Here is a 26498-nt window from a genome sequence, read left to right on the forward strand (position 1 = left end):
TGGCAATCTGATGTGGGCTGGACACGACCGACTCTCTAGGCAGATCTGTTGCATCAACAGTGGCCTTGAATCACCACGCTTGCTTGAGGACATCTGGCTTTTCAGGGGCTGTCCAATCCACTCTTATTGACTTGCCCTTTGTTGGCAACGGTCTCTTTGGAGACAAAGCAGACTCGGTGTTCAACTGCTTTAAGGAGTCCCTAGGCCTTGCAGCTGCCCCTCGCTTCCCTTAGTCTGCTTTTTGTCCCTTTCATGGTTACAGAAGGGGCTCCCAGCCATGTCCATTTCCTGCCAGCCACTGAGCTGCTCATGCTGCCCAGACTCTGTGTGGCCGGGACGTGGGATCCAGCTTCCATGTGCATTAGGGGGACAGCGGTTTAGCCAGTCCACTGCCCCTACTCAGCTGCAGCCTCCCAGCCTTCCTAGTCTGGTGCTTCCCCACCAGAGGCCAGTCAGAGGTTGGATTCGCCTTCACCTGCCCCGATGGCACACCATCAAGTCAGACAGGTGTTTTTTTTTTTTTCTCAAATAGTCCAAATGGGCTACTCCGCCCCTTCATCCATGCCACCATCCTTCAATCAATCGCATGACAGAGGATCATTTGGCACTTCTCCACGAGGAAGTAACAGCTCTTTTGGCCAAAGGAGCCATAGAGAAGGTCCCTGTATCAAAAGTAGGTCATGGCTGCTATTCCCACTTCTTTCTGGTACCCAAAAAGGACAAGGACCTCTGCCCTATCCTAGACCTTCGGTCCCTCAATCTCTTTCTCAGAAAGGAGTTCAATATGCTCACCCTGGCTCAGATTTTGTCTGCCCTGGATCCAGGAGACTGGATGGTAGCGTTGGACTTGCAGGATGCTTATTTTCACATCCCCGTCCTGCCGGCCCACAGATGTTACTTGTGGTTCATGGTGGGCCACAAGCTCTTTCAGTTCACCGTGCTCCCCTTTGGTCTCACCAGTGCCCCTTGGGTGTTCACAAAGGTGATGGCGGTGGTCCCAGCTTATCTATGCAGGTCAGGGATTTGAATCTTCCCCTACCTTGAGGTATGGCTGTGGAAGGTGGGCTTGCCCCAGGCTGTAGTCTCCCACCTCCAGACTATGGTGGACCTCCTGCGTTTGCTGGGGTTCACAATAAGCATACCAAAGTCACACCTGACTCCCTCTCAGACGCTCCCTTCATTGGAGCAACTCTGGACACAGTGCAGTTTTTGGCCTATCCTCCTGAGCGGCACATCCAGGATATTCAGGCTATGATACTGATGTTTCAGCTTCTATCCTGGATTTTGGTGAGCATGACTCTGAGGCTGCTGGGACTTATGGCCTCCTGCATCCTGCTAGTCGTGCATGGCATATGCATGCTCTGCAGTGGAACCTGAAGTTCCAGTGGGCACAGCATCAGGAGAATCTCTCCGACATGGTCCAGATCTCTGAGGGAACTGTGCAGGATCTGCATTGGTGGGTAACAAACCGCGATTGGGTCACAGGCAGATCACTCTCCCTTCTGCGACCATATCTGACAGCAGTGACAGATGCCTCCCTCCTAGGATGGGGTGGCCACATGGGAGAGATGGAGATCAGAGGCATCTGGTCTCTGGCGGATTCCCGGCTCTACGTCAGTCTTTCGGACCTACGGGCAATCAGACTAGCATTGAAAGCATTCCTACTCTCTCTCAAAGGGAAAGTGGTGCGGGTGTTCACAGACCACTGCCATGTGGTACTGCAGCAAGCAGGGTGGGGTTGGGTCGTGGACCTTTGTCAAGAGGCTCTCCGCCGTTGGACATGGCTGGAGCAGTAGGGCATATCCCTGGTGGTTCAACATCTGGTGGGCTCTCTGAATGCCAGAGTGGACAAACTCAGACGACAGTGCATGATCAATAAGGAATGTCGTCTCCATTTGGAGGTAGAGCAAAGTCTCTTTCAACAGTGGGGAAAGCCTTGGTTAGATCTGTTGGCCTTCGTGGAGAATGCAAAATGTCGTCAGCTTTGTCCCTTGGAGTTTCTAAGATGGCACTCGCTTGTTGACGCTTTTTATCTCGAGTGGAGCTCAGGCCTCCTGTACACCTTTCCGCCTATACCATTTCTGCCCAGAGTTGCCAAGAAGATCAAGAACGACCAGGCCCAAGTATTCCTAGTGCCTCTAGATTGGGCACAAAGTTTCTGGTACCCCAAACTATTGAGCATGGCCATCGATCCTCCGATCAGACTGACCCTTCTGGAGGATCTTCTGTTGCAGCAGCAGAGGAGGGTTCTCCACCCGAACCTGTCCAGTCTCCGCCTTCTTGCGTAGAGATTGAGCAGCAGCATTTGACAGCTTTTGACTTTCCGCCTAAAGTCTGTTATGTTATCTTGGCAGCCAGGCGTCCCTCCACCAAAATGATGTATGCCTGTCGATGGAACAAATATGTGGCATGGTGTACAGACATGTGTGTTGACCCCCTCTCTGCCCCTCTTTCTGAGGTTCTTCTGTTTGTTCTTTATTTAGCCCAGCAGTGCTCTGCTCTGAGCACCCTCAAAGGTTATTTGTCTGACATCTCAGCTTTCCTCAGATTACCTGATCAACCACTTTATTTAAATCTCGTATTGTAGGTAGATTCCTAAAGAGTCTTACCCCATGTTTCTTTCTTCTTCATTCATAATGCCCCAATGGGACTTGAACTTAGTTCTTACTTTCTTAATCTGTGCTCCCTTCGAGCTCTCTCATACCTGTCCACTTTGGCTTCTTACTGTAAGGACATCCTTCCTGGTCACCATCACAACTACTCGCAGAGTGAGTGAGCTGCAGGCCCTTTCTTCGAAGCCACCTTTGTATTCCATCCATCCTGAGAAAGTGTTGCTCCGTACCAAGGCTTCCTTTATACCTAAAGTGGTCACGCCCTTTCATGTAGGCCAATCCATCACCTTGCCTTCCTTTTACGTGCCCCCACATCAAAGGTCTTACTCATGGTTCCTCCATTCCCATTTATTATGCCCCAATGGGATTTGAATTTGGTTCTGACATTCCTGATGTGTGCTGCTTTTGAGCATCTCCACAGTTTTCCTCTCAGGTTTCTCACCTTGAAGACAGTCTTCCTTGTGACCATTACCTCTGCCCGCAGGGTGAGTGAGATGCAGGCATTGTCATCTAAGCCACAGTACCTTTCCATCTGTCCTGACAAAATGGTCCTTCACGTTTGGGCTTCCTTTTTGCCAAAAGTGGTCACACGTTTTTACGCCAATCCATCACCTTGCCTACTTTTTATGCACTCCCACATCCTTCTAAGGAAGAGGAGAGACTCCATTGCCTGGATCCAAAAAAAGCATTGGCGTTCTATCCTGATCGTACTAAAGAGTACCGGATGGCTCACCAACTCTTTGTGGGTTATGTGGGTGTGAAGAACGTTCGGGCAGCGCAGAAGAGATCCATCTCTAGATGGGATGTTCTCTGCATAAAAATGTGCTGCACATTGGCTAAGAAGCAACCCCTGGAGGGTTTGCATGCTCACTCCACCAGAGCCACAGTTGCAACCAATACGTTAGCACGCTAACTTCCAGTCCTGGACATCTGTCAGGCAGCAACATGGGAATCATTGCACATGTTCACCTAACACTACTGCCTGGACAGCCAGGTCCGAAGGGACGGGTATTTTGCCCGTTCAGTTCTGCATCACTTTCTAGTATGATCTTGGTTTGCAGACCCACCTCCAGGTATGGTATTGCTGGGTATCTATTCTAAGGTAAGGAATCTGCAACTAGAAATATCTATCAGATGAACAAGTTACTTTCCTCTGTAACAAATTATCTGGTAGAGACATATTATAGTTGCAAATTCTTTAACGATCCACCCATCCTCCCCACTCTGCAAACTGATTTCTAGGGACAGGGACTTCCCTTTCATGGCCCTAGTTCTGGTGCACCAGAGGCAGTGTTCTTCATATCTCTGTGCTTCTGGCGTGGGAAGTCGTGAAAAGAAACTGATGTCAGCGTGCCAGTGTGGTGCCTATATACAACCCGTAGAGTCATATCCGACGACCACAACGCCAACGGCAGTCACGTAGTTGACCGACGCCACCTGACTGCGCACAGGGTTACTGCTTGAAGAAAAATCTGCGGATCCAGACTGATGCCTGGGTTAATTCTAGGATAAGGAATCTGCAACTAGAATATGTCTCTACCAGATAATTTGTTACCAAAGGTAAATAAGTTTGTTACAAACAACTGTACCACATTGTATAATAGTGAATCCTTTTGCGTTCACACAAGAGGCATGGTGGCTGGGAGTCTCATAAATTAGGTTTCATTGGCAGAGAGACTGGGGTGTTACTATCAGTGACAAGCAGTGGGCCTATTGGTGCTTAGTAGTGAAGTCTGTTTCTCTGACTAGCCTTCACAGGTCACCACATTTCAAATATGTTAACAGAGTGTATTATACACCAGTACATATGTTCCGGTATGGTTTGAGGGAGATCTTGCTGCCAGAGATGTGGTGAGTTGGAGGCATAGATCTCCCATGTGGCTTGGTATTGGTGGGGAGTGCAGCGGTTCTGGGAGGCAGTCCTGGCAGAGCTTGGAGAGATTACTGGGAAGCACATTGAACAGCCCCCCGTCCTGGCTCTGCTGGGCTATGACAGAGATATCCCAAACACTTCTAGGCAGCTGGTGGCCATTAGCCTACTGCTTCCTAGGCAATGCACTGGGCAAGAGAGCCGCTTCCAACTTTGGAGGACTGACATGTGGATATGGCATTCTGCAGCACGCAATCGGAACTTCAGTGTGAATTGCTGCCATCCCAAAAACATATAGGGTCAATATCAGGCCTTTCTGGCTCGGTCTAGTGAGGAGTCGGCGACAGATGGAGAGGGTGGATGAACTGGAGGCTCAGGAGGAACCCTGTCCGGTGGTGTGGGATGCTGAGACCGCTTAATTAATGGCCTGTGTAAAGAGTTGTGTAGACAGGCGAAGCGCCTGACATGTATGGTTGTGCTAGCTGCTTGCCTAGACGAGGCAGCGTGGGTGCTCCATCTGTGAGTGGTGAGATGCCTGTGCTTAAGGTGTACGCAGAACATGTATGCACCGCTTCTAATGTCATGCTCCTAGATTACTTTATGGACACATTGCTTGTTTGCATGGTGGCTCATTACTTTGTTTTCCACGACACTGATTGTATTGCGCCAACCCAATTAATCATGTGTCATTATTTTTTGTATGGTTGCTCGAAATCAAAATAAAGGTTAAAAAAAGACCCTGTGCCTGATTTAGATCTTGGCTGTAACGGTCCCACTGTAGACTTTCCAACTGAAAACCCACCCGCCACCTTGATGGTCCGCCTATCGTATTTAGATGTTGGCAGTCCCATAACGAAAGCTGACATTCAATGCGTCGTCACTCCAAAAAACACTGTACACGTCGACGACCAAGGACAAGAAGCTGACAGGAGCGGGCCATGCAGATTTGGATGTACCTTACCGCCAAGAAAAAATGGAAGTTCGACCTCCACTTCTGAGTTGCTGGATTGAGAGGGGGGGGGGTGAAAACTCACCATTTCTCTCGATTCCACTCCCGTTTTCGACTGGACACAACTGGAAAACACATTGGTGCTGCCACTGGACTACAGAGAAAACACATCCCCTCTGCTGCTGGATACAAAGCTAGGGAACCCGCATTGGCTGTGTACGTTTGGGGGGGGGGGAATCACTGCACACAAGTTTGAGACCACTGCAGACATATATGTCACAGTAATTTTTTTTAAAGTACTGTGACATGCATATTTCGGGGACACAAGTGGGTCAGACACGGATGTGGGCACATTGGTACATCACACGTCGCACACATACACAACTGTAATTATGGTGCCAGTATTCAATGGCTAATGAATGCTGGCACCACAATGACAGTACATTCACACCTGTCTCCTGTGTCCATGTGTGGACATTGCCAGGGGACCTATGCCTGTCATGTTGTGCTGCGAGTTGTGTGAGTGAGTCAGTACGTGTTTGTGTGTATGCAATGCGATTGGCCGGGTGAGGTGGAGTGAATTGGAGTGGGTGCTTTGGTTGTGTCAGTATGTGTGCCACTTTCATATGGCAATGATGTTGTTGTGTATGTTGTGTGCAACATTCAGTTGAATGTGTGGTGGTTAAGATGTGTGTCATTGTGCTGGTGTGTGTGTGTTTGTGTAGCTGAGTGGGTAGTTGTGTTGGTTGTTGTGTGTGGGTGCAGTGTCAATGGTGTATGTTGTGTCATGGATGTCCATCAATATGTGTTTGTGGCATGTATGTGTTTGGTTGTGGAGGAATGGCAATAGATACTGGTGTGTATGTGGTGTGTTGTGTCTTTTATGATGCAGGGAGACACATATGACAAAGATACAGTGTGTGTCACTTAGCTGTATTCCACAGCCACTGCCATTGTCCGATATTCATTGGTTCTCGCCGTCATCTCCTTCCATCAGTGAACCACCACCAGACCTCCACTTGCAGAGCTGTTGACTTAACCGTCTTCTTGGGTTCGCCACTGACCCGGCATGGAGGTGGGACCGCCAGGATTTAAATCACGTCCTCTGTCCTTTATCTGAAGGAGGAGGAAGAGGCAGAAAATGGAAGGCCGAAGAAAATTCTGCTACCAAAGCTCAAGGCTTTGTAACAGTGGAAGGGAAAAACAATAGAGGGCAATGTGGCTGTAGTCAAATTCATTAAGGCCTATAGTTAAGGAGGGCTTGATCATTCAGATGTTTAGTAGACGGTACAAGACAACTTGTTTTGAGGTTACGAAGTGGACTGAGAAGACTGCAATAACGGAGATGTGGCAAATGACTCTGCAAGAAAGTAGAATGCTAGTGTTGCTATTATGTAGATAGTTATTGAGGCAAAGTTCATGGGTAGTAAGGGAAAGTATATTGTGAACAATTGGGTTGTTGTTGGGTATAAGGGTGGGAGCACCACTCAAAAAACAGTCACAATGCTTTTCAGGGCGAACCACAAAAGTCACTCAATTAACCTGGGGTTAACCCTCTGGTAGCATGGCACCAAAATAGTGTAAAGTATTTACGCAGCACACAAACAGCAATAAAGTGAAAACATAACACAAGAAAAAGCCCACACCACTTTAGAAACATAGAGTAAGTTCTAATAAATTATATTAAATCGAAGTGACAAAAATCCAATCATTAGAACCGCAGATATGCAATTTCAAAGTTTTCAGGTTAGTATAGCACCTAAAAGCACAGAGTCCACTTGCGGTTATCTGCAAGACTGGGAAAAAGTCAAAGGTTCATGCCGACTGCGATGGCGTGCAGGTGGATACAAGGACCACGTTAGTCCCAGTGAAAAAGTTACTTTCCAAAGTCCTGCACGAAGAGTCCAGTTTGTGGTGGAGGAGGCAGCGATAAAGCATAGAAAGCATTGCAGATGGTCATCACTATAGCTCTAAGAGCAGGCCGGGCATCGCAGACAGTCATCGCAGTAGCAAGAAGATCCTGTTGGGTGTCACAGACGGTTGTTGCTGGGGATTAGCACTGGCTGTCGATGCTGTTGTACCAAGTGCACATACTACTTTGCCAGTCGTCGCTGGAGGTCTCTGTAGCATGAAGAGTCAGATTCATTGGAGCTGCGTGTTGGTAGTCAGTTTGGGCAGCAAGATCTTGCCATTAACTGACCTGTTCATAGTTACGAACAGCCCAAAACTTCAGGATTTCATCTTTTCTTTAAAGAGGAACTCAACTGAGGTTCCAGGACCTGGGAGGCACCTCTTAAGGATCAGGAACTCACTCCAGTGGAGGCCAGCAGGGCTCAGGCAAGTCCAGGTAGCAGATCAGTTGGGTAGATGCAGGGAGGCTTCTGGAGCTTATTATTATGCCCGGTAGCTCTAGCAGGTCAGTCATCTGGGCCTTGAAGTCACTTCAGCCTGGGATGAAGGGTGCAGGTCCGGTCTTCTCAGCAAGCAGGACAGGCATCAAGTGGCAGAGCAACAGGGCATCCTTCTTCTGTAGTATCCAGAGTTCCATGAGTGTACTGAAGAGGGGGTCAGAGGGTCCACTTTGAAGTGGGGGAGCACCTGGAGTTTCTCTCTACATTGGTGCGTGGAATTTCTTGCCTCCCTGCCCAGGTCCCAGTTTGCCTGGGGGCACAATATGCGAGTGTCAAGTCCTTTGTGTGTGAGCAGAGCCAGTGCCTTTGTAGTGCAACTATGGTAGGTGACAGGCACCAAATTATTAGAACAAGAAATGCCAACTTTCTAAAATGGCATTTTCAGAATTGTGACTTAAAATCCAACTTTACCATTAAAGAGGATTTTAAATTACAAGTCCCCAGACACCAAACATGACTTTCTTACCTGCTTTCACTCAAACGTTATCACTTATCAAACATAATAAGGTAACCTAATGTTATTCTATGGGAGAAGTAGGTCTTGCTATAGTGAAAAAGGATTTTGAGAATTTTCTCTACAGGACATGTAAAACTTTAAAAGTACATGTCCAACTTTTTAAATATAATGCACCATGCACTGTGGGTTGTTTCGGGCCTATTCTAGGGGTGACGTATATGTATTAAAAAGGAAGGTTTAGGACTGGCGAAAGGATTATTTTGCCGGATGGACATGGCAGTTTACAGTTGCCCAACCAGGCTGACAGTATGCCTAGGACATGTTTGCACTGCTGCTTAAGAGGGTGGCACAATCAGTGCTACAGGCCCACTAGTAGCATTTAATCTACTTATAGGCACTGGGTACATGTTGTAGCATTTTACTAGGGATTTATTAGTAAATTAAATATGCCAATTGGGTGAAAGCCATTTTACCATACTTAAAGGAGAGAACACCAGCACTTTAGCACTGATTAGCAGTGGTAAGTTGTGCAGAGTCCTAAAGCCAACAAAAATGAGTTCAGCAAAATAGGAGCAATGAAAGGAAATTGATTGGGGAAGGCCACCCTAAGGCTGACTGGTCTAACATATATGATTTCAGTTTTGTATTAGTCTGAAGGTGGTCATTCTGTAGAGCATGACAGAACGATACATTTTTAATGGAAATTGAGGTATTATGGTTTGGTAAATTTGAGTCTTTGCTTCAAATGTAAAGCATAAGAAACCAAACTAATGAATGATGTTGGCAAGGTTTTGGTAATGTAGTGAGGCCAAAGCAGTCCAGGCATCCTGGGAGAGAGTTGTTGTGCAGATGGAAGGACAGTCAGGAGACTGCTGCCATACTTATAATCAGACAAGATGTCATTTTTGCCAGGTGTCATGGAGCTCGTCTGCATGTTTAACTATTCCTGTGTTTTAACTGGAAACACCCTGGTTCTCTGAATCAATGGGGGGGCGGGGGCGGCTACTTTATTTACACATCACCAGTGGTTGGCGTACTTTTTGCAATACCTGGGATCTCTGGCATGTGCTTCTGTCAGTATTCTAAGTAAAGTTCTAACCTACAGACTTGAGACTTGTATATTTCACAATTGAGTTATGACAAGAATAATATAATGGTATTTTAACTTGCCCTGTCTAGCTTACAATAGCAATTTGATTAAAATAGTCCAGAGAAGATAAGAACTGATAGGTGCACAATATAAACCTCATCCTTCTTTTGCCTCCCCCCCTCTTCTTACTCGCCGCCTCCTCTTCCTCCTCGTCTTCCCCCTTTCCCCTCCTCGACCTGGACCTCCTCCTCTTTGACCTCTTCCTCTCCCCATACACCTGCTGATTAACAAATTGCGGGGATTATCAAATAAGTGATAGAAATTCTCTACCAAAACCTTTGTAGCTCCATACAATGCTTGTTACATATGAATTATACATTTCTCTTAACAGAATGCAGAAGGAGTCAGCATGAGCATCCCAATGCCAGGTCATCCTGTGAATTTTTCAAAAGCGACGGTAGAACAGGCTCAAAAGGATGTTGATCAGCTAACTGAGCTCATTGCATCGCATGACGTGGTATTCTTGTTGATGGATACTAGAGAAAGTCGATGGCTTCCAACGCTCATTGCAGCCAGCCAGAGGAAGGTATAGTGAGTCTTTTTGTATTTCCCAAACTGCAATAAATTGAGTTGAAATCTTAGAATGTTAATATCATCAGATTTGCTGTCAATGTGTCTGGCCTTGGACATAAAAATGTGTGTATTTCAAAATTTATGTTCTTGGGACTACTGTAATCATCTCAAGATTCTAAGAAGCATTAGCAATGCAGTGGGTCTCGCATTTGCTCTAGTTAGAGCTATAAGCATTGTAAACTCCTAACCGGACTTTTCTTGCCACATAAACTGAAAATTAAAACAGTTTGACAAAAGCAAGCCGACGGCCACCATGAGTGCAAGGCAGACACACAAAGGGAAAGAGATGTTCTCTCGCAGGGAAATGTATTGGCAAAAGTGCAATTATCCATGTGACTGGCAAAAGTGCAATTATCCATGTCCAGTCGATGTCATGCAAAGCGCTGGACTACTGCACAGTGAGAACGTGCTGCACAGGAAATGAAAAGATAAAGTAGTCTAGAAACCAGCTGAAAGCACAGAGCCTCATATGTTTTCAGTAGTTTACTGGTATGCTTCAGGAGGGCTAACCATCGGGAAAGGCATGGCTTACGGAAATGAAATCAAATGAACTGTAAAATTCAAGCCCACAAACCAACCAAACTGATGGGCAGGACATGGGCGTGGTTACAAGTTCACAGAGAGATTACACCTGGGACGGAGCACTTTGCGCTCGACCCTAAAAAGGAATAATTCAGGAAAGTGGAGTAAACAAGCATGAAATTCAAACAATGTTGGAAATATGCTGACAGGACAATGGAAGTGTGGCATAATTGTAAATTCACAAGGGTCTGTGCATGAATCTGTAAGATTTGTAAGTTGGAATGCCAATGGACTGAAAAGTTCTGTTAAGCAGAAAATTGTCACACAAAAGACAATGGCCTCAAACACAATATTACCCATCTACTGCAGATGCATAAGAGTTAAAAAAAAAAAAAAAAAAAAAAAAATGAAAGAATAGGGACAGTAGAATTTAACTGGATAGTAACCAATGAGCAGTCCTGTTAAACTGCTTGTTGTTTATAGAATACTGATATTAGTATCTAATTGTTTCATAGGAATCTCAAATGTGACAAAGGACTCACAGGAATAATGCTGTAGGACTATCAGTTTCTTAAATTACTAATACTGGTGTTTGTTTAAAAGAACCATACAATGACAAATCATTGTTTATAAGCTGATTGTGGTTTGGAATTTGAAGATCTACAGAAGAACCCAATACATTTAATGGGGCAATTCGTTGCAGCTGCAGACACAGTTGAAAACGAAACAAAAAAGTCTGATTTATATGTTTATACGTTTTTTAATGTCTTACACACACTTTTGTCCAGTTCTTCCAAGCTTACAAATAGATGGAAAAGAGATCCGTGATGCAGAAAGTGCCTGCGACACCGCCTTTTTGCCGGCATGTCGTGGAAAAAATCTCTTCAAATACAAAAATATTTTTCTTGTTAAAAGAACTTGGGCTGTAACATTGCAGTGTGACCCTTAAACCTGCTCCGAGGAAAAAATATGTTTGAGAGTCCTATGTGTACAAACAATCCTCTAGGCATCTCTGATTTTTTTAAGACTCAGGCCCTATGTCACTAGGTTCCCCAAGTACTCCGACCAGAACTGTCAGACACTGATGCTTCACAAACATGAGAATATGAGCAGCTTGTGGGGTTAAGCATTTTGGCTGGTAGAGGCTCTTCACCTTTCTTGACTATAATATAAATCAAAAATCTATAGCTGGGCGTGGTATGCTAAAGATTATTCAGTTTTATCGTTTGTTACACGTGTGTCAAGGCTGAGTCAATCGCTCTGAATTTTAATTGGTCATAAGGTGTTTCCTCATAAATACTTCACACTTTTGGATGATAATGTGAGGCCATACTCATCTATTTATCAAAAAAGGTAAGATGTCACTTGCCAATATCTGCAGCCAGATAAGACAGACAGTAATAGTTATGTAAATATTTTAAAAGGCTCATTTGGGGATAATTTATACTTCAGATATTGATAATCTTATATTGCCATGCCCAAATCACTGTATGCATCATATGTATTTGGCAGTTATAGTTAACTAACATAACTATAACTTGCGCCGTCGCCATGCACAATGTTGTCATCAATTATGTCATTTCAGATATTGCATTGATGTTATCAGTGATGTCATAGAACACGCCATGAGTGATGTAATATGAGGTAATAAGCAGTACGTGTCTGGAGCCCTAGTTATACCTGCTAACACAGTGCATGTTACCAGGTACTTCTTTGATGGAAGGAGTAAGAAAGCGCCAAATGGTCAGGGGGATTGGGATTGACGCTTGCCTTTTGTTGGGTAGATTGCAGCACAATACAATTAGAAGGGCAACAAATGAGCAAGGGAGTTGTGGCATGGAGATGGTGCATTACATACAATACAAGTGGTGCTATGTCAATACTGGATAGCTATAGAGCTGCTGCTAAGGCAGTTGTGGCCACTTATTTCTTCCATACATCAGTCCAGCCTAGACTATAAGTGAATGTGTATTCTTTAACTCCCTGACAGACTTCCAGATTGCTCCAGGGATACATTCATGAACATTTCATGCCGAATAGGATAAAAACAACCTGAAGGGGAACAACTAGCTACAATTACTGCTCCCTTGCAGAAGACAATGTTCACACAGAAAATGGACTGAGTCATAAACACACAATCACCATAACACCACACATGTTTATGGGGAAGTGAAGGCCACCGGTTATGGAAGACTGAATGAGCGGGACAGTCGTCTGTCTCCTATGTATAATGGTCTCCCTCCATGTATCTATGATTAGCTGACACCAACCTTCAATGGAATAGTAGCCAGATGAAAGTTCAGAAAACTTAGGGATAATCTCCCCATACAGCCCAGCTAACAATCTGCTGGTGCACAAAACCAAACTGTGAAGTGTCCCCTCACGGTCTCTGAGGTGTTGACTTCGCTGTGGAAAAAGGAAGTGAACTGGTCAGAAAAGCAAACAGAGACAAAAGAGCACAATATTCCTAGCAGTGCAAGAACATCCCTACACAGACTTAAGTAGGAACTTCTTAGCATATTCTGCCATTGGTTCTGGCTTTATCTGATAGCAACTCAAATATTACCAGGGCAGCAAGTGTAGCACAGTTAAGATTTTAGTGGAAATTGACAAGGATGAAATTGGTGACATCCAACAGAAAAGAATAAAAAAATCAATTGATCAATCAATCACTGCATTTGTAAAGCGCGCTACATACCCGCGAGGGTCTCAAGGCGCTGGGGAGGGGGGGGGGTGCTACTGGTCGAAGAGCCAGGTCTTGAGGAGTCTTCTGAAGGCCAGCAGGTCCTGGGTCTGTCGTAGGATGGTGGGGAGAGTGTTCCAGGTCTTGGCGGCGAGGTAGGAGAAGGATCTGCCGCCGGCAGTTGTTTTTCGGATGCTGGGGACTGTGGCGAGGGCGAGGTTGGCTGAGCGGAGGCTTCGGGTGGGGGTGTGGAAGCTGAGTCGGATGTTGAGGTAGGTGGGTCCGGTGTTGTGCAGTGCTTTGTGTGCGTGGATCAGGAGCTTGAAGGTGATCCTTTTGTTGACGGGGAGCCAGTGCAGGCCTCTCAGGTGGAGTGTGATGTGGCTGCGGCGGGGGACATCGAGGATGAGTCGGGCCGAGGCGTTCTGGATGCGTTGGAGTCGTCTCAGGAGCTTGTTTGTAGTTCCTGAGTCTGTTGGTGATGAGGGCCTGGGTAACGTTTTTTCTCATGTCGAGGGGGATCCATTTGAAGATCCTGCAGAGCATACGGAGGGTGTTGAAGCAGGACGTGGAGACGGCGTTGACTTGCCTGGTCATGGAGAGAGTGGAGTCGAGGATGGCCCCCAGGTTGCGTGCGTGGTCCGTGGGTTCCGGGGCTGTGCCTAGTGACGTGGGCCACCAAGAGTCGTCCCAGGCTGATGGGGTGGGTCCGAGAATGAGGACCTCCGTCTTGTCTGAGTTCAGCTTCAGTCTGCTGTCCTTCATCCAGTCGGCTACGGCCTTCATTCCTCGGTGGAGGTTAGCTTTGGCGGTGTGGGGATCTTCGGTGAGGGATATGATCAGCTGGGTGTCATCGGCGTAGGAGATGATGTTGAGGTTGTGTTCTCGTGCGACGTGGGCGAGGGGGGCCATGTAGATATTGAACAGTGTCGGGCTGAGGGAGGATCCCTGTGGGACGCCGCAGATGATCTCGGTGGTTTTGGAGCAGAAGGGTGGGAGGCGGACGCTCTGGGTTCTGCCGGAGAGGAAGGATGTGGTCCAGGCCACGGCCTTTTCTTGGATACCGGCGTCATGGAGGCGTGCTGATAGGGTGCGGTGGCAGACCGTGTCAAAGGCGGCTGATAGGTCCAGGAGGATGAGGGCGGCTGTTTCTCCTTTGTCCATCAGGGTCCGGATGTCGTCAGTGGCGGCGATGAGGGCGGTCTCGGTGCTGTGGATACTGCGAAAACCGGATTGGGAAGGGTCCAGGATGTTGTTAACTTCGAGGTAGCGGGTCAGCTGTTTGTTGACAATCTTCTCGGTCACTTTTGCCGGGAAAGGGAGCAGGGAGATGGGCCGGACGTTCTTGAGGTCCTTTGGGTCCGCCTTGGGCTTCTTCAGAAGGGCGTTGATCTCGGCGTGCTTCCAGCTTTCTGGGAAGGTTGCTGTCTCGAAGGAACAGTTGATTGTTTTCCGGAGGTGGGGCGCGATGGTTGCGCTGGCTTTGTTGAAGACGTGGTGCGGGCAGGGGTCCGATGGGGATCCGGAGTGGATGGAGTTCATGGTTTTGATGGTGTCTTCGTCGCTGACGCTGGACCAGGCGGTCAGGCGACTGGTGCGAGTGGTAGTCGCAGGGGTGGTGGACTCGGTGGTGGGTGCGGGGGGTCAGAGTTGAAGCTGTAGTGGATGTCGGTGATCTTGCAGTGGAAGAAGGTGGCCAGGGAGTCGCACAGGTCTTGAGATGGCAGGATGTCGTTAGTGTTCGAGCTGGGGTTGGAGAGTTCTTTCACGATGCTGAAGAGCTCTTTGGTGTTGTGTGCGTTGTAGTCTTGGCAGTCCTTGAAGGCGGTCTTCTTGGCGGTCCTGAAGAGTTGGTGGTGTCTGCGGGTGGCGCTCTTGAGGGCTGTGTGATTGTCTGGTGTTCGGTCGTGGAGCCATATCTTCTCCAGCTTCCGACAGGTGCGCTTGGAGATCCGGAGGTCCTCGGTGAACCAGGCGGCTTTCTTGTTGGTGTGGTTGGTTGCAGAGGTCTTGAGAGGGGCGAGGGTGTTGGCGCAGTCGTTGATTCACTGTGTGAGGTTGGTCGCGGCGGTGGTGGGGTCGGTGGGTGGTCTCAGGGTGAGGGCGGTAGTCAGTTGGTCCTCGGTGACCTTGCCCCAGCAGCGGCGTGGTAGCTGTTGGGTGCGGTGGTGTGTGGTGGGTTTTCTGAAGGTGAAGTGGACGCATCTGTGATCGGTCCAGTGTGGTTTGGTGGTGTGGTTGAAGGAGACGTGGGGGCTTGCGGAGAAGATGGGGTCGAGCGTGTGTTCAGCGGCGTGAGTAGGTGTCGTTATGAGCTGTTTGAGTCAGAGGTTGGGGAGGTTGTCGATCAGGGCGGTGGAGTTGGCGTCATTGTTGTTCTCGAGGTGGAAGTTCAGGTCCCTGAGGAGGATGTAGTCCGTGGAAGCGAGGGCGTGGGTGCTGATGAGGTCGGCGATGGGGTCACTGAACTGTGGGCGGGGTCCGGGAGGTCTGTAGATGAGAGTTCCTCTGAGGGTGGTGTTGGGGTCGGTGTGGATCTGGAAGTGCATGTGCTCGGCGGTGGTGAGGGTGTCATCGGTGTTCGTTGAGATTTTGATGGAGTCTTTGTGGATGATGGCGATTCCTCCTCCCACTCCATTGGTGCGGTCTCTGCGGGAGATCTTGTAGCCCTGTGGGACGGCTATGGCGATGTCTGGTGCTGAGGTGGCGTTCAGCCAGGTCTCCGTCAGGAAGGTGACGTCGGGGCGGTGGAGTCTAGGAGGTCCCAGAGTTCGATGGCGTGCTTGCGAGCGGAGCGGGTGTTGAGGAGGATGCAGCGGAGGTGGTTGGGTTCTCTGGCTGGTGGTGTGGAGGGTTGGATGCTAGTGAATCTGCAGTTCCGGCAGGTGAAAGGCCCCTGGGTGCGTTTCGGGGTGGCCCGGTAGCAGTGGTGGTCTCGTCTGGTGTTGAGTGCGTGGAGGGTGCTTGTCAGTAGACTGCCTATCACACCGCAGATGAAGAGTAGAGTAAAAAGAGTGTCTTGGTGTAGTCGATTGCTTTTTCTTTTCTTTGGCTTTCATACAAATGTTGTTGGAATTTCTTAGCGACCATTACAGTTTACTCAGGTCTAGTGTGGAGCTACAGTTCAAAGCAGCCAGAAAAGCTTTCACCCCAGGTCAAAACTCAGAAGACTATTTTGAAGTATGATGTGGACTTTGTGTACATGCAAAGGAAGAACATGACTGTGTGCTTCCCATTAATAGCTGTATGTGAATATAAGGCTCTGTAGATGCCAGAGCATTCCACGCCCAACCAATGGTAGAACTCCAGCATATACACAAGGAAGACAGGAACTTGAACAACAAGAACCAAACTTCAGAAACCGTTCCCACCTCCATAGCCCTACTCGAGAGGAATGGAAACCAAAACCAGCCTCGGCAAAAAGTTCATATGACCTTCACACTGTAGGAGACCACAATTAAATGGATCATGGGGGTTTGATGTGTAGCGCATGGGAGTCTACCCCGCTCTGTAAGCGGCCCCTTATCATGCAGCACACTGAGAGGCAGACCGCGTCCCTCCATTTCATTATGATCAGTTTCCAGGATCAGACTTTTGTGAGATAGCCTAATTCCACTCTACATTCTAGTCTTGTTTTCCTTCCATTTATCTAATTAGACTAAAACACCTGAAATCAGTGATTTGTAGGTGAAAAGTTCAGGGTTGGATATAATGTCTCTGAAGGCCTGAAGTGAGGTAGACATCGTACCTAGCAGGAGAGAAAAAACAGGTCAGAAAAATTGTGATTTATGATTCAAAAGTTTGCTTGCTTACAATTTTATGAATGATTATTTATCATACATTATGAATCTGATAGAGATTTCTATCAACAGATTCCTTACCTTTTGAATTTTCCCCCGATGTCAGACTGGATCCGGAAATCTTTCTTCAGCAGCACCCCTGCAGGCCAGTAGGTTGCGTCGTCTGCACCGGAAAGTGACATGCACATGCCTATAAAGGCAATAGCCCAGTATGCTGACGTCAATTATTTTCTAGTCAGCTCAGATCCGGAAGGAGCTACCCCTTCACTCACTTTTTGACTGAATTTTTATGAACTTTTTGTCAAAGCTTTTTGAGAGTTTTTCTGCTGGTGTGGCAGGAATGTTCTTTCAGAAGGCTGGCTTCAAGCCCTGTGGTGTCTGTCACTGACTAATGTCAATGACAGACCTGACATTTGTTTGCTTTTGGTTCCATAAGAGCGACCACGTCATTAAGTCCTCCATCGATTGCCGCACCATGAATCCAAGGGCCTTCAGGGAGTGGTCCCTCAAGCTCCTGGTGCCTCTATATGTGACACTGCAACGGTCTCGATCACGGTTGAGGGGAAGATCCCAGGATTAGTCGCAGAATCCAAGTTCTTTGTTGCACTCAGTGCGACTGGTTTGTATTGACGGCAGGGGGTGGGGGGGGTACAACAATAATCATTTAAAAAAAAAAAAAAAAAATGGCACTTACTTGAGGGCGACGGGTGTCCCGCTCCTCACAGCGTCCTCCTCTCGTCATGTCTCCAATGAGACGCGGGGACCAGGAAACAGCGCTACCAAATCCTGACACTGGTTTCATGCTGGTAACCAGCATGAAAGCGGCATCAGGATTGGATAGAGCAGGCTCTCTCAGCGCTCACATGAGCGCTGGATGCCTGTGCTTTCTCTAACCCAGCTGTCTTAAGGCTAGACAGCTGGGTTAGAGAAGTTTAAAGTGCACGCGTCAGGCTGGCTGTCGCAAGACGGCCAGCCAAAGGAACATGCGCACTTTAAACAAGTGTCACTCAGCAGCAGCGAAGAAGTAGCTCCGCCCTGTCCTAACACACTGTTCAGGACTGGGTGCTGAAAAATAAAATGGTAATAAAGTTTATTACCATTTTATTTTTCGGCTCTGGGGCATTTTTGAGGCATTTCATTAGCAGTGCGACACTCTTCTGCTCTCGTGGAGAGGCTGCCTCTGGTTGCACTCGAAGTCGTCGGGCCATGTGGGTAAGTCCCACCGCAAGAAGAAGAACAAGACGTTGAAGAGGTCTTTGACTTCACCCCGTCCATCGAAGACATCCGACGTGATGCGGTAGTGTCCTCATTCAAGGCCTGGCTCCTCGGTTGAGCCTGTGCCCAAGCCAGCTCCGCGCCTTCCCAAAGCAATGAGTTTTATGAGGCCATGCACCTCCCACTCCCTCTGGGGTGCCTTTGGGCCCCTGGGTATGGGGGTCCCCTACTCGGTCTCCACTGACAGCTCCACTCCCGGCGCTTTGGAGTCCCTTGGATCCACTGTTGGATTCAGACAGATGGCGGTCATACCACCTCAACCTTCATTGCGCTGTTTCCGATGCTGACACTTCTGGTGCCGCCATTCTCACACGAAGACGGAAGGGTGGCACCCAACACCAGCTGGACCATACCTCCCAGGTTGGATCCTGAGCCCTATTTCTATGGGCTTGGGCTTGGGCTTGAGGAGTGGGAGGCATCGCTGGACCCTGAAGATTACCATCCCCTAGGTTCCAAATTGGACTGGTGTGATGAGGACTTGGCGTACGGCACCATACTGGATACTTCTTTGGATACTGCCATGGTCTCTACTCCTAAAATGGCTATTGAGGAGGGAGCCTCATCTGTAATGCCGGTGAGAAAGGTAGCTGAGTACCTAGACACCTTAGGAAAGATAATATTTTCTTCCATCAGCCGCACACTGTGGTCCGCGACCACTGTTTTTTGCCTTAATAGCGCCCTCAGGTGTTCACCAAGGTGATGGCAGTGTTTGCAGTTCCTCTGCAGAGATCAGGGGTGCCATTCTTCCCCTATAGCGATGACTGGCTGTTGAAGGTGGGCTTGCCTCAGGCTGTCGTCTCCCACCTCAAAACTACGACTGATCTCCTACACGCGCAGGGGATCATTACAAAAATGTCCCTCTATGACACTCCTTTTTACCAGAGGTTCTCTAAACGCAGTGCAGTTTCAGGCTTATTCTCCTAAACTGTGAGCTCAGGATTTTCAGACTATTACCAATGTTTCAGCCTGTATCCTAGATTTCGGTCACACTGATTGAGGCTGCTGGGTCTCATGGCCACCTGCATCCTGCTTGTAACTCATGTCCACTGGCAAATATGGGCTCTGCAGTGGGACCTGAAGTTCCAGTAGGCGCAGCATGAGGAGAGTCTCTCTGACATCATCCAGATCTCGGTGGGAGCTGCAAAAGATCTGCAGTCATGGCTTAGGAACTGCGATTGGGTCTTCAGCACACCCCTATGCATTCCCCAACCAGATGCGACAGTGATAACAGATGTGTCACTCCTGGGATGGGGCTGCCATCTGGGAGAGGTGGAGATCAGAGGTCTCTGGCTCAATCTGGACTCCACATCAACCTACTGAAGCTCTGGGCGATCTGGCTGGCATTGCAAGCCTTTCTACTCTCCATCATTGGAAGACTGGTGCAGATGTTCACAGACATCACCACCGCCATGTGGTACTGCAACAAACAGGGCAGGTGGGGCCTTGGACCCTTTGTCAAGAGGCCCTGCGCATCTGGACTTGGCTGCAATGTCAGGGCTTATACCTGGTGATTCAACACCTGACGGGCTCTTTAAATACCGGAGCAGACAAACTCAGCCGACGATGCTTAGTGGATCACGAATGGCATCTCCATAAGGAGGTGGCACAAGGAATTGTTCAGCAGTGGGACGAGCCTTGATTAGGTATGTTCACCACCGCCGAGAATGCACAATGTCAGCAGTTCCATGCGCTGGAGTTTCCAAGGCGACTGACGCTCGGATACGCTTTTCATCTCAAGTGGATCTCATGCCTCCTGTACTTCTTTCCACCCATACCACTCTTGCTTGCAGTTCTCAAGAATGTCAGGAATGACCAGTCCAAGTCAGCCTTGTACCTTCAGACTGGGCTTGGAGAGTTTGGTACCCTGTGCTTATGAGCATGTCCATCGGTGATCCGGGCAGCAACCCCTTCGGAAGGATCTTCTGACGCAGCAGCAGAGGAGAGTTTTCTACCTAAACATGTCCGCACTTCACCTTCATGCGTGGAGATTGAGTGCTGACAGTTGACAGCTTTTGACCTTCCTCCCAAAGTCTGCAATGTTGTCTTGGCAGCCAGATGTCCCTTTACTAAGACTCGAAACGCCTGCGTTGGAGCAGGTTTGTGGCATGGTGTGCAGAGAAACGCCCTCGCTTCTCCTCCCTCTGAGATTCTTCTCTTTGTTCTCTCCCTTGCCCAGAAGGGCTCTGCTCTGGGCACTCTCCAGGGCTATATTTCTGCCGTTTCAGCCTTCTTCTGGCTCCCTGATCAACCTTCCCTCTTAAAATTCCCTGTTGTCAAAGGATTCTTGAAGGGGTTTCAACATGTATTTCTACCTTCACCTTTCATCATGCCTCAGTGGAGCCGTAATCGTGTGCTCCCCTTTCTCCCTTTGAGCCTCAACATAATTGTCCACTCGCCCTTCCTTGTGGCCTTCACGCAGGCCCGGAGGGTCATTGAACTTCAGGCCTTATCGTTGAAGCCTTCATATCTTAGTATTTATCCAGACAAGTTGGTTCTGCTAGTAAGACCTCTTTTCCACCAAACGTTATCACCCCTTTTCATTTAGGCCAATCCATCACCCTGTCTACTTTTATTTAATAGTCCACCACATCTCTCCCAGGAAGAGGAATGATTTGACCTTCTGGGCCTAAAAGGAGTTGCTATGGATCATAGCCTGTTGAGCAAAAATAAGTCCCAATCCCCAAAAATGAGTGCCGCTGGGCCCCACCTGCAACCACCAGCTCAAATTAAGCACTGCCTTCACTCCAAATTCATGTGTAGTTACATGCTCGAAACCTGAAGAGGAATTAACAGTGGGTATTGATACACTGTCACTCGCTTTTGCCTCCCAAAAAAGATGTCTAGCTCTTAGAGGCAACTGTTTTCACACAGTAGCCTTTGAATCCCCTCTGCTTTCTTGGCAGAAGTCAAGAACTTTTGTCAAGTTTTCTGACAAGAATGTTTAAAGTTATATTGCGAGGGTTCTTGCATAATTAAGCACATAAAGCTATTAAGTGTTCTCTAAATTGATACTAAGTGCCTTGTCTTGGTATCCAACTGTAAGAAAACACTGTATTAAAGAGGAAGAAGGCTAATGCACGATAACAGAAAATAAATTGAATCAAGTTCCACCCATAATAGTTGCATCTTAGATTTAAACAAAATCTAGAGGATCAAAATCTGTGATTGCCCCACGCTCACATACAGCAGAGTGCAACTCCAACCGTTTTTTTCCTTTCCTTCCGTTTGACATAGATATCAGCCCTCACGAATCACGCAAAAGGTTACTCAACCGTTGTCTTACTTTCTAGCTCCCAACTGACAATGTTAAAATTGCGCCTGCTGCTGGTTTTCTTTCAAACTTAATCAGCTTCACTAAATGAGGAACTTCGACTTCAATAAGCAAAAACCCCAAGATGCAAGTACAAAAAAAAATGCATTCTCGATGACACGCTGTAGGTCGGTATTCAGGTTGTCTTGGTGTTAAAAAAGAATCATCCACCCTGTAGATGGCTTTTCTTTTTGGAGATCCCATGGCCTAACCCTAAGATGGCCCCCCTATGTCTCTCAACATAATGGCTTTTGTTAGTGATCTTACAACACTTAAGAAAAACCATCTGAGATGAGGCTGGCTGTTAGGACTGCCATCCTAAGGGTATGACTTGCATCATTACAAATCCAGTAACAGGAATAAAGTACAACAAAAAAGGATTGCTTTCTTTCGTCGAGTCATTTAGAAGATAAAGAATTGAGTGTGACAGACTGTCATGATTGTACTTTTTAAATATAAAATATTCCCCCAAGCATTGCAACTGAAGCACTTTCTAGGATGCGGAATGATACATCAAATAGCATGATGATGAAACTAAAATATTCATTTGAGTTGGCCCAAGATGTGATTGACACTGAAGGAAGGGGCTGACTTAAACAAAACAGTGTTTGAAGGACGTTAACCCAAAGCCCAGACCTAAAAAAAAAAACAATAGTGATGTGCTGCATTTACAAGTTATTTTAAGGATTTTCCTCTTCTATGATTGGCTGATGCATGTGATGTTCCTCACCAAATCCTACAAAAAACACACTACAATAATAATTATTAATATGAAAACATTTGCACCTTGCTGTCATTTGAACCATACAACAGACATTTGCTCCTTAAAACATGGTTGAAGAGGTAAGGAGGCAGGATGTCCTGGATGCACACACAGAAGGCCAAGGAGCACCAGGATGACCGCTTGACATGGCTTGCAGGAGTTGGCATCTGTAATAGTACATGTGATAGGAGTATCATACATGGGAGCCTGCTATGCTTGTATAAAAGCTCATTCCTAATTTCCCTGTTGCAGTGTAATTGTGACGTCTGCAGTTACCTTCAGTAAAGGTGAGGTGTAGCTGCTCAACTGTAATACGTTTTTACATTTGATTTCTGATACGCAGTGTCTGCTGACAGAGCCAGTAGTCGACGTGGAAGGCAAGGCACAAGGCATAATAACAGCTGCTTAAAAATGGGAAAAAACGAGGAGAACTGGATTTTCCTTTTTCTGATCTAGTTTTATAAATTTAACCAAAATGACCAGTGTCAGATAAACGGAGAAATGGCAACTTTTTATTTCAAAAAGTTTTTTTATAAGCACAGATAAGGAGTTGAGCACTAGTACATCAAACAAAGCATTGGAGAAATGAAGAGAAATAACAAGACTATTCTAGCTATGACGGTCACATAAGTTTTAACAGCAACTGAGCTTACCTATGATATTAACAAGTTTATTGCCTATAAATAAAGGAAACATTGAAAAAGAAGGATATCTAAGAATAATACAAAGTAGCAAAGACTGTAGAAAAAGGGAAGCAAAAGAGGTGAAAGAGGAAGTGTGTTTGCAGTTGTAAACGTACCCTCATTTTCAACTGAAATGCAGGATGCTTATTTTTGGTGCAACAGGTCATTAAAGGAAAAATATAATGTTTCTACATGTTTTGTGCATTCTGGGCTACAGCATTTTTCAATCTGTTTTACCTAGAACCGATTCTAACATTTTTGGAAACAAATTACTTACTGCGTTTGGTGTCTTTAATTTTTCAACACAACACCACCAAGGATTTAAGGGTTGTGGGTTGGGTGCTGGTGAGACTATGGCCCTCATTACAACCCTAGCGGTAAATCCCGCTTTCCGCCGTGCTGAAGACCGCCAACATACCGTTGCGGCGGCGGAAATCCGGTACAGGTATTACGACCCACAGCTCTGAATCCGCCACAATACAGACACCCACACAAGTCCGCCACACCAAAGGTCAGTGATAAACTGGCGATACCAAAACCTACACTGTCACACCAACAAGAATACGCCCACACTATCACGACCCACGAATCAACACGGTTGTCTTTCTACCGCGGTAATCCATTGGTGGTACACACCGCCGCGCTCAAAATACACACACATTTACAATACACCACCACATTGGACAATTCAAAATACACACACCTGATACACATACACACACCCACAACACTATAAAACACCCACCCACATTACCCACAAACCCTTACAACCAAAAATTTCGAAGAAGGCCAGAGAGAGAGAGATTAGCTAACACAACACCAGCATCCACAGACACACAACACCATCACTTATACAACATCCACTCACCTCAAACAACACACACCAACACATCCCCCCACACATCACAACAGACAGCACCTCACACATCACCCACATCACATCATGGCACCTCAAAGACACCCCATATTTTCAGAGGAGGAGCTCAGGATCATGGTGGAGGAAATCATCTGGGTAGAGCCACAGCTATTCAGATCACAGGTGCAGCAGACATCCATTGCAAGGAAGATGGAGCTATGGCGGAGAATCGTCGTCAGGGTCAACGCAGTGGGACACCATCCAAGAACATGGGATGACATCAGGAAGAGGTGGAACAACCTACGGTGAAGGTACGTTCCATGGTATCAAGGCACCAGATTGCTGTACAGAGGACTGGCGGTGGACCCCCACCACCTCCCCCACAACTAACAACATGGGAGGAGCAAGTCTTGGCAATAATGCATCCTGAGGGCCTCGCAGGAGTAGCAGGAGGACTGGACTCTGGTAAGTCATAGCTTAACTACTTCATCCCCCCCACCCCACCTGCATGCCATCAGATACCCCCACTCTTACCCTCACCTTCAGCACACCATCATCTCCATATGTCCCACTATCACAAGCCATACATCTCAATACCAAGGCTCTGCATGCAACACCTATGCATGGACCACCATCACCAAAGCATGTCCAGTACAGAAACCCACACAGACCCCAAATCAACTATCACAAAAGGGCTAACACAATGACGCAAGCACAGGAGTAGAGGGTACCTCACCCAATGCACAAGATGGCACACACAGATACTAAAACTATGCATTTACACCCCAACAGGACCCATACCCAACGTCACCGGACAGGAGGTGCCAGACATATCCAGTCCCCCCACAGAAGAGGCCCACAGTGATGACAGCAGCTCTGCATGCCTGGATCAAGATGACCAGCCAGGCCCATCAGGGACCTCGGGACAGTCGCTTCCCCTGACAAAGTCCCAAACCACCACAGGACCTCCCCCTTCAGGAAACACCGCCACAGCAGCAGCCCATCCCTCTGTCCCCAGGACACGTCAATCAGCAGTGTGTCCACCACTACAGAGACCCCAGGCAAACCCACTAACCCAAGACAATCAGGGACCTGGGGTCAGTGGCAATGGGCACACGGTTCAGGGGACAGAGGCACAGGGAAGCTGGGAGGACTGCTGTGCGACAGGGGGAGGACAGGCACAGGGAACTGACACTCCACAAGGCACTCTCCAACATCATGGGAGCTTACCACCATTCCCAGTAGACCATGGGCACGGTACTGGCCAAGTTTGAGGAAACCCAGCGGCTGCAGGAGGAACACTACCTGGGGATCAGGGAGGACTTGAAGTCCATTAACACCACCCTGGTCACCATTGAAGGGGTGCTGGCAGACCTTGTCAACACCATGAGGGACACAGTGGTTCACAAACAGGCCCCTGACACTAGCCTGGACGATGAACAGCCCTCCACCTCCGCTGGCGCTAGTGGACAGGAGGCACCACCACAGGACCAACAGGCCAGCAGCACCCCACCCCCTGCAGAAGGAGAACCAGCCTGCAAACGGTCCCTGAGATCCAGGAACAAGACAGAGAAAATTGCCAAGACCCTGGTCAGGAAATAAGACCCTCTTGAATGTCACCCTTCTGTCCCACTTTGTCACCCTGTCCACCACAAACTGCCATAGCTCCACTACCTATGCCCCATTGGACAATGCACCTGTGAGACCAAGAGACTGGACTCTGCCGTGGACATTGCTCCACCATCACCCCAGCCCATTTCATACACCCCTCCACTTATTTGCACAGAAATAAACACCCTTGAATCACAAATCAATCTGGAGTCCGTCTGTGCTTTCACATATGTGTAATTGCAAAATCTCTGGAATACAGCAATGTCAATGTACTTGTTCAAATACCAATGTTACACAGCTGTAGGCCAGGAGTAAACATAGCAGAGGGCACAAATTGGGACCCAGATCTGTGAAATGAAAAGCCAAAGTGGCAAGTCAGGGTCCATATACACACAGGTAAAAAGGCAGACTTATCCTAGGTCCTACAATAGTATGACATGTGGGAAGCAGTTCCATCTTCTTACCTGTGTCTCACTGGAGGTATTGCATGATGATGTTATTTTGGTTGTCTACATCTTCTTCTTCTGCCTCCTCTTCTTCACTGTCCACAGGCTCCACAGCTGCCACAAGACCAGCATCAGGCCCATCCTCCTGCAGAAAAGACACCTGCCACCGCAAAGCCAGGTTGTGCAACATACAGCAGGCCACGATGATCTGACACACATTCTTCGGTGAGCAGTATAGGGAGCCACCTGTCAGACATGGGCACCGGAATCTGGCCTTCAGGAGGCCGAAGGTGCGCTCTATTATCCTCCTAGTTCACCCATGTGCCTCATTGTAGCGTTCCTCTGCCCTTGTCCTGGGATTCCTCACTGGGGTCAGTAGCCATGACAGGTTGGGGTAACCAGTGTCACCTGCAAATATCGAGGGACAACTGTTAGACATCCTCCAAACATTAGAGAATCTCCCATACCCAGACAGCAAATGAAACTGTGTGGGGACTTTAGGCTCACATATTAGCCACACATGGTGC

General features: G+C 47.7%; 1 protein-coding gene across 1 annotated transcript in view; it reads left to right on the plus strand.

The window, feature by feature from the left end:
• ATG7 (autophagy related 7) overlaps window positions 1–26498 on the plus strand; it is a 1524945-nt gene that overhangs the window by 472676 nt on the left and 1025771 nt on the right. The window contains exon 13 of the mRNA XM_069206657.1: window positions 9781–9975. Within this exon, the coding sequence (XP_069062758.1) occupies window positions 9781–9975 (195 nt within the window). The remainder of the gene's footprint in view (window positions 1–9780; window positions 9976–26498) is intronic.

This window comes from Pleurodeles waltl, chromosome 9 (genome assembly GCF_031143425.1).
Source record: "Pleurodeles waltl isolate 20211129_DDA chromosome 9, aPleWal1.hap1.20221129, whole genome shotgun sequence".
In the NCBI taxonomy this organism is placed as follows: domain Eukaryota; kingdom Metazoa; phylum Chordata; class Amphibia; order Caudata; family Salamandridae; genus Pleurodeles; species Pleurodeles waltl.